We start from the raw sequence: 8,852 nt of genomic DNA, 5'->3' as shown, positions 1-8,852 counted from the left end.
GAAGAATTGAAGTTGGTTCATACAATACAATATGTTCAGGCAAACAGACATCTACCCGAGGCAAGGGAGTTAACTGACTGTCCAGTGTCCACCCTTTTCGACTAGGCTGGAATTATGGAGTTAAATTTTGGCTGGATTAACGAGTCTATGCATAGTCCAATCAAAATCGCGTCTAGAAATCGACATCCGGTTCACAAACTGCCGTGCAGATTTCGGTCGATTGCTGGATTTTCAAAGCATGTGTACCGCCAACTCGGCGTCAACAGATATTTTCCAAATCGTTCATGTTTTTAATCAAGGTGCCCATGTGATTTGATGCACTTCGCGAAGTAAGACCCATTTTATCACAATATAGATTTTGATTATCGACCAGATAGTCTTGACTGTGCGCCACCATTTTGTTTGAAGACAATGCAATTGACATGAGAGGTGGAATCTGATTGGTCAATAGGGGGGATATAGAAGAGAAATAATAAGTACGATCGAGACCAGAAATTCCAGCCTAGTTCGGCAAGGGGGGAAACTGAAATTTACTCCCTTGTCTCGGGACGATGGCTTAGGAAAGACCTGGGGTGCGACACTGACGTGTATGACACTGTGATGTTTGTGTGACTGTTCAATTTGTGACACTGTGACGTGTGTGTGACAGTGTGGCGTGTAGATTACCCATGTGAGTGAGGTGTATGAATTATGTTGCTATATTCGCCAAACTCCGACCCGTGAAGATCCGGGGTGGAATAGGTCTTCAGCAACCTATGCTTGTCGTAAAGGACAACTTTGCTTGCCGTAAGAGGCGACTAACGGGATCGGGTGGTCAATCTCGCTAAATTGATTGATGCATGTCATCGATCCCAACTGCGTAGATCGATGCTTATGATGTCAATTAATGGACTGTCTGGTCCAGACTCGATTATTTACAGACCGCCGTAATATTGCTGAGTGCGGCGTTTAACAACGGACAAACAAACAAACATTTGTCACTTTTCTTACAGTACAACCAACAACAGCGAAAGGTGACGGGCACACGTTTAATGAGCGCTACATCCGTGGTTTGGACTTGTCTTGCCCTCAAGGTCCATCGCCAGGCCCGTAGTGAATCTGACAATAAATCACATCATTTTTAACAATTTGAAACGGTGGGTTAAACTCCTAACTCATCGGCAATGTTTCAAGCATAAAGAAACGGACATTGTGATTCCATGCTATGGTAAAGTAGGACACACAATACAGTGGAAACACACTGGAACGTGGATATAACGAACTACAGGGGACCAGGGAAATCAGTTCGTTTTATACGTTGTTCGTTATATCAAAATTAGTTCAGATATACAGATAAGCAGCGTATTTGCGTAAAATACCCCAAATAAATATTCAAAACAGAATTTTATTAAACTACGTTTATAACGAACACGCTTAGAACGAACTGACAGATATAACGAACTTATTTTTCAGTCCAGACCATTTGTTGTATATATGTTGCATGTATGCTTATAACGAACTACGGTTTTTACGAACTAAAATTAGTGGTCCTCTCGAGTTTCTTATAACTGTAGTTTACTGTACTTTCAATAACTTGCGTACAGAAACGCATGCCTTAAATGAAAAACTCAAATGTGTAAAAACAGTTCGCGTAAATACCCAATGAAGCGTTTTAAGCATGCATACAAAGGAGCTAATTTCCGAAACACAATTACGAGCTAATTTACTTTCCGAGTCGAGCCTTTATATTTAGAACAGTTATATACATCTAAAACATTATTTATTTTTTTTAAATCTTAAAATGTTCACTAATTTTTGGGAAAAGCCAATAGAGTGATGAATAGATGAGTAAAAAAATATTGGTTTTCCAATGAAAACTAATAACCCAATTTTAATAGAAACCCAAGAGTAAAAATTTAATTGCTCAAAATGTTATCTGGAACTCTGTGAGTTGATAGTTGTATCAAGAATAGTTGACAGAAACGGTATCTTTTCATGATTCTTGGAACAAGACGAGTTTTGACCTAAGCACAGTTACATGTAAGAAGTGACTTGAATGTGTTTTGCGTTTATATAACTACGTCAACAACAATACCTTCACAAATTGCTTATTTAATCATTAACACACAAAAATGGAGGCAGCAATACGAAATCCGTAACATCGTTCAATGCAACAGAAGCCCCGCTCATTTTATTTTCAACCAATCAAGAGACAGCTGTCCGTCAGTGGGCGTGGCTTAATGGGTTATTTCGGCCCATGGAAACAGAAACGCAAAGTGCAATGTTAACCAATCATATGCCACAGAATCACTTGTAGTTTATTTATTTAGAATTACAATAAAATACTTGTTTTCAGGCTGATTGAATCAGTTTTTTAACTTTTAAGTAACTTTTTTTATTTTGTTTTTTTGTTTTGTTTTTTGTTTTTATATTATTCGATAGAATTCCAACTTCCACCGATTGAGCGCAGAGTTGGTGTCAATAAACTGCGATCACTGAGAGTATACATATGTTTCTTAGGACCCATGTTGGGGCAGGAAATGTATATGCAATCATTCGTTATTGAGGTCTGGTACATATCCATTGTCTGTGATATGTATGAAGCAATGTAGACCTATATATATATATAAAAGTAAGGGAGTCTACAAAAAACTATAGACCAATAACACTGAGTAAATTATTTACATCTGTATTGAACAATAGACTGACTAAATATTCAGACTCATCTTCGAAGTCGCAGAAGTACAAACAGGGTTTAGAAAAGGTTATTCGTCTTTTGATCACATTTTTATATTGTTTTCTGTTGTACAGCAATTGAAATCTCAAAAATGAAAATTGTTCTGACTTTGAAGAAGCCTTTGATTTTGTCTGGGGAATGGTTCTGGAGCAATCTACACAATCATAGAATCTCTGGTAAATGTCTTACAATTATTCAATCAATTTACTGTGGCATCAAACAATGTCTATACCAAGCAATGGTCACACAACTGAATATTTTAAATGTATTAAAGGGCAAAGAATATGAAAATACTATTATCCTTCAAAACAACAATCTTCAGAATGCTGAAGAGTATAAACTTTTTGGGGTGATATTATATTCAAAAATGAACTTTCGCAGCCACTAAAACATTACAATGTGAAAAAAGGCCTTAAAGCTATGTGTGGACTTAGCATCAACTGATATTTTTTCAAATCTTAAATGTTTTTAATCTAGGTTCTAACGTGATTTGATACACTTCGCAAAGTAAGACCCGTTTTATTACAATATAGATTTGGATTACCGATCAGATCGTCTTCATTGGGCGCCGCCATTTTGTTTGAAGTAAATGCACGTGATATGAGAGATGGAATCTGATTGGTCAATAGGAGGGACATAGAAGGGACGTAACTCAGAATAGCCACTGGTGCCGCTACTATTGAGTCTCGAAATTCCAATCTAATTCGGCAAGGATGGAAACTGGACTGTTAGAGTAAGTTAACGCCCTTGCCTCGGGAAGATGATCCTCTCAACCCCATGATATTTACTAAGTTTTCGTTTCCCCAGCAGTTTACTCACTCAGCCATTAGTTCAGCTGGTTCTGTGCGACTTGGATGAGTTGTTGGATGTCCGCAACCGTCTCCTCAGCAGCATTCTTTGCCTCAACAGCCTCGTTCTCGACATCGTTCACATAGTTGAGTATCAGGACCTTTTCATCAGCTGGAATGAAAGTGTCGAGTGAAAGTTTTGGGTTTAACAGGATCTATAGCGTTTCAACCATACCACGATGCTATTCGGCTTGTCCCGGAATAACACGAGTTGGTCACGAATGACCACGATGTGTCAAGGTTGTGTTGGACGACAATCCCAAGTGATGCAGATCCAGTCTCATTAAAATCAGATCTAAGTTCTCTCTGCCGAACCTGGATTCGAACCCAATCATAGGTTTCTGGCGTTCTCAAGGAACACAACTCTGCATTGCGAATTGCGGCGCATTAGACGAGGACAAGCATATCGAAGGGGACAAGTGTCTCTGTCACCCTAAGTACAAAAGGTAGTGACAGTTACAAGCAAGTAATCAAGGAACCTACTGGCGCGGTCGGGTAGCCTAGTGGCCGAAGTGTTTGCTCGTCACGCCGAAGACCCAGGTTTGATTCCCAACGTGGGTGTACAATGTGAGATGCGTATTTCCGGTGTTCCCCGTCGTGATATATATGGAATATTGCTAAAAGCGGCGTAAAACCAAACTCATTCACTCACTCAAGTAACTTACCAGTGAGCGTTTTTCCATTGTCGTAATAGTAGCTAGACGATGGAGAGTAGTAGTAGCTTGAGTAACCATAGTAACTGGACGATGGTGAGTAGTAGTAGCTGGAGTAACCATAGTAACTGGACGAGGGGGAGTAGTAGTAGCTAGAGTAACCATAGTAACTGGACGATGGAGAGTAGTAGTAGCTTGAGTAACCATAGTAGCTAGACGATGGTGAGTAGTAGTAGCTGGAGTAACCATAGTAACTGGACGAGGGGGAGTAGTAGTAGCTTGAGTAACCATAGTAACTGGACGATGGTGAGTAGTAGTAGCTTGAGTAACCATAGTAACTAGACGATGGTGAGTAGAAGTAGCTGGAGTAACCATAGTAACTGGACGAGGGGGAGTAGTAGTAGCTTGAGTAACCATAGTAACTGGACGATGGAGAGTAGTAGTAGCTTGAGTAACCATAGTAACTGGACGATGGTGAGTAGTAGTAGCTGGAGTAACCATAGTAACTGGACGAGGGGGAGTAGTAGTAGCTTGAGTAACCATAGTAGCTAGACGATGGTGAGTAATAGTAGCTGGAGTAACCATAGTAACTGGACGAGGGTGAGTAGTAGTAGCTTGATGAACCATAGTAGCTAGACGATGGTGAGTAGTAGTAGCTGGAGTAACCATAGTAGCTAGACGATGGTGAGTTGTAGTAGCTTGGTGAACCATAGTAGCTAGACGACGGAGAGTAGTAGTAGCTTGATCCGTAAGCTGAAATTTAGGAAGAATGTAGTGTACAGAGGTGAATAGGGCTGAGCAGCCAAAAGCAAACTTCTTCATGACCTAGCCGTGTTCACCAATGCAGCAATCTGCACCCATCCTCATCTTGTTACTCTGCACCTGACAATGTCAGATGTCCCGACTATTTGCTGTAGTTATGCTCTATATATGCATATAACGAACTATGGCTATAACGAACTAAAATTACTGGTCCCTTTGAGTTCGTTATAACCGTAGTTTACTGTATGTTGCTTGATTTGTAATTACGTTAGAGCTTGGCATGGCATCAAAATGTTAAATTTATGGATGTAATGTCAAAGAAAAAGCTTTGTGTTAAAGTTTAGTTGTGTTAACTGTACGTATGTCGGACACACTAAACGAAAATGCAATTCACTTTCAATAAAGTTTAAGTTGCAAAGTTTACATTTTCGTAAATTAAAAGGTGTATTGAATTGATGCCCATGCTCAATCTCCAAGTCGTGACAACGTAAACAAAAACGAAAAAGAGCAATTTGAATTTACTTTTTGTTTTTACAATTTATAGAAACTTTATATGTTGCATGATAGGACATTTTTTAACTTGCAAGTAAATCACTGTGCCAAATTTGTTGGAAGTTATCCTTTACACGTTGCTGAAACACATTGAGAATTCCATTTTTCGCTACCGTGCATTTAAAATAACCATATATTTTTCCAAATCTTAACCTTCACAGACAATTTCTTAATTTTGTAAACCAATTTACCCGACCTTGTTCATCATATAAGCACATCATATCATAACATTGTTGGGTAAACGACACTGGGGCAGTGTCAAAATATTTAACCAATAATTTGCACATTTTAACATAGCATATACATGAATGGGGTATCGTCCACACTCACCGTACAATGTGGTGTTCGAGGCAGAAAGTTTCAGATTAAAAAAACGTTTCCATGCGTACACTTGTACCCTATCCAACGTTTCTACCTTTTCGAACCCCCAAACTTCCGCACAATACAAGAATACTGGCATTTTCTTTGCCTCAAAGATTTGAAGAAGAAATATGTTGAAAACGGTTGCAACGAGTGTAGACTTCAGCCGTTTTAGGCCAATTAAGCCTATTGTGAATACATAAACTCAAATAGGTGTAAAAAGGAACACCTTAAACTAATTCATTTATGAAAAGCTGAAACAGGAACGGGCTCAGCACACAACCTTGTCTACCACCAATAGAACAATCAGACGCACCAGAGGTGTAGTTTTAGGCCGGACACAAGATTTTACATCTCAGGTGAAATATTAACGATAGTGTACGTACATGCTTGTCTCTTCAGCCGAGAGTTGTCCTTGAGGGAGTTGATAAACCTACTGTCCTGAAAACAAGAACGACAAGACTGATTCAGATTTATAGTGCTAGCCCATTGAGATACATTGCCTCGGTTTACCATGAATACCCCACTTAGACACAGTATACTGACTCCGAGCCGACCAGTCCATGTTTTAGCCAGGCAGGGTAACAACAAGTACCAGATCTTTTGGTGTGACGCGGCCGGGGTCGAACTACCGATCTTCAGCTAAAACGCAGCAATACCCCTGAAGTCCTGATCAAAGGGGATTTAATCCCAAATACCCGCTCACGCATTACACCCAGACTCCACTCTCTCATAACACCAAGACTCCACTCCCTCATTACACCCAGACTCCACTCTCTCATTACACCAAGACTCCACTCTCTCATTACCCCCAGACTCCACTCTCTCATTATCCCCAGACTCCACTCTCTCATTACACCAAGACTCCACTCTCTCATTACCCCCAGACTCCACTCTCTCATTACACCAAGACTCCACTCTCTCATTACACCCAGACTCCACTCTCTCATTACACCAAGACTCCCCTCTCTCATTACACCCAGACTCCACTCTCTCATTACACCCAGACTCCACTCTCTCATTACACCCAGACTCCACTCTCTCATTACCCCCAGACTCCACTCTCTCATTACACCCAGACTCCACTCTCTCATTACACCCAGACTCCACTCTCTCATTACACCAAGACTCCACTCTCTCATTACCCCCAGACTCCACTCTCTCTCTTCACCGCTGGACTTCAGAGAAACTGACCTGAACCTCGCCCGTTGCAAGGGTGAACAGCAACGCCACAATCAACGCTTGGGAAACCATGGTTGTTGATTTCAGAAACATCTGATTGCAATTAGTGTGAAATGGACACTTTTATATAGGAAATGTACACGATCAATGATATAGACTTATGCCTGCCACCTGCCGACACCTGCGCGTTTCGACAGGGATCTCCAGTATCCTGCAATCTGATCAAACTCCTTCAGACAGCTGGAGGGATGCTCTGAAACCTGGTCCAACAACGCTCGTGTTACTTGCCACTTTCCAATAAGTTTCAGTGCGTATTAAAGTTCCATGGACCTCTCCTTCCCAGATATAACGCCATCATGTCACGAACTGGACTCAGTGGACGCCTTGTGGTCTAAAGCCTACTCATATCATATGGCTGAATATACACTATTTGAATATTAATTCATATGCTTTATTGACACAATTATTAAACAGAAGCAGGTGAATCTAATGACTTGGTTCATCTGTTCTGTCAGATAACGATCAGCAAATCAATGTTTTGGCATTTAATACTTTCATCATTTTCTGTTTTATGATTATTTTAATGAAATTGTTTATGAGTAAAACAATATATTAAGGTTCCACTGATTGTCTTTTAAGACAAGATGCTGACTTGTTTCTGCAAGTGTTGATATATTCAGACAAGATGCTGACCTTTATCTGCAAGTGTTGGGATATTATATATTGAAAGATACGAGGGTGAGATTCTATTCATTTCGATGTCTGGCATCCACGTTAAACTGGTATCTCAGTGGGCTGGCACTATAAACCCCTATTATTCCGGACTAGTGCAAGCCGCACAAATGTATTATTCCAACAATCAGTTACCGGATATGTAGGTGAAGAAGAGGTAACCTCTGTTAATACTTGACTGGTGAAGATCCGGGGTAGAATAGGTCTTCAGCAACCCATGCTTACCGTAAAAGGTGACTATGCTTGTCGTAAGAGACGACTGACGGGATCGGGTGGTCAGGCTCGCTGACTTGGTTGACACATGTCATCGTATTCCACTTGCGTGGATCGATGTTCATGATGTCAATCACTCGATTGTCTGGTCTGACTCGATTAAGTGTGGCGTTAAACAACAAACAAACAAACAAACAAACAAATTTTAATACTTATTCCATAGGGGGCACGCTAAGCAGAGTTGCGTCCCTTGGGCACGCCAGAAACCTGTGATTGTGAGTTCGAGTCCGGTTCGTCGCAATTATGTTTTTAGGTTTGTCAGCACCATACCGTGCTCGTGGGTTTCACCGAAGTGGTAAACGTCTGAGACCTGCATCACTTCAGGCTTTCCTCCCACGTTAAGCTGACACGCCGTTTTATAACTGGAATAATGTTAAAAGCGGCATTAAACCAAACTCACTCACTCACTTATTCCACTAACAGTGGTTTACCATCGACAACACGTTGTGAACCTTGATAAACCGAATTAATCAATCCTTGAACGTCATTGCTGCCTATGCAGTTTGTTATGACAGTAAATCAAATTAATTATTTCGCTCTATTCAATAGAATTTGTTTACTAATTAGTAATACCATTTTAAAAATAAACAAATGATGTGAAATGTTCGGTTTCAATTTAGAAAATTTTAGAATTTGTCTTTAGAATAATGAGTGGGAACAACACTTTGTGAAAACTTTTGTTTTTTATCGAACATGCATACTTAAAAAAACACGCTTTGCCGGTCAACTAAATTGATCATATGTCAGCTGGTGCCTACGTCATAGGCCGGTGAG

At 40.3% G+C, this 8,852-nt stretch overlaps 1 protein-coding gene across 1 annotated transcript; it reads right to left on the bottom strand.

Annotated features, from left to right (window-relative positions):
* Positions 1 to 1,037: 1,037 nt before the first annotated feature.
* LOC139476917 (uncharacterized) lies at positions 1,038 to 7,151 on the bottom strand. Its single transcript, XM_071259479.1, has 5 exons — positions 7,086 to 7,151; positions 6,278 to 6,332; positions 4,230 to 4,970; positions 3,536 to 3,676; positions 1,038 to 1,098 (listed from the first exon to the last, which is right to left on the bottom strand). Exons 1-4 carry the CDS (start codon positions 7,143 to 7,145, stop codon positions 3,543 to 3,545), a joined length of 990 nt encoding a protein of 329 aa, XP_071115580.1. The 5' UTR covers positions 7,146 to 7,151; the 3' UTR covers positions 1,038 to 1,098; positions 3,536 to 3,542.
* Between the last annotated feature and the right edge of the window lie 1,701 nt (positions 7,152 to 8,852).

This window comes from Haliotis cracherodii, unplaced genomic scaffold (assembly GCF_022045235.1).
Source record: "Haliotis cracherodii isolate W230 unplaced genomic scaffold, xgHalCrac1.p SCAF_30, whole genome shotgun sequence".
NCBI lineage: Eukaryota > Metazoa > Mollusca > Gastropoda > Lepetellida > Haliotidae > Haliotis > Haliotis cracherodii.
The sequence above is the reverse complement of the archived record's forward strand: the minus strand, read 5'-3'. Positions and strand labels throughout refer to the sequence as shown.

What these genes read in the sequence shown, in the direction of transcription:
- LOC139476917 (XM_071259479.1), bottom strand. Translation starts at nt 7,145, where the DNA reads ATGGTTTCCCAAGCGTTGATTGTGGCGTTGCTGTTCACCCTTGCAACG. An exon ending in TTGCAACGGGCGAGGTTCAG is followed by an intron (nt 6,333 to 7,085) that starts GTCAGTTTCTCT and finishes TCTTGTTTTCAG; the next exon opens with GACAGTAGGTTTATCAACTC. An exon ending in CAATGGAAAAACGCTCACTG is followed by an intron (nt 3,677 to 4,229) that starts GTAAGTTACTTG and finishes CTTTCATTCCAG; the next exon opens with CTGATGAAAAGGTCCTGATA.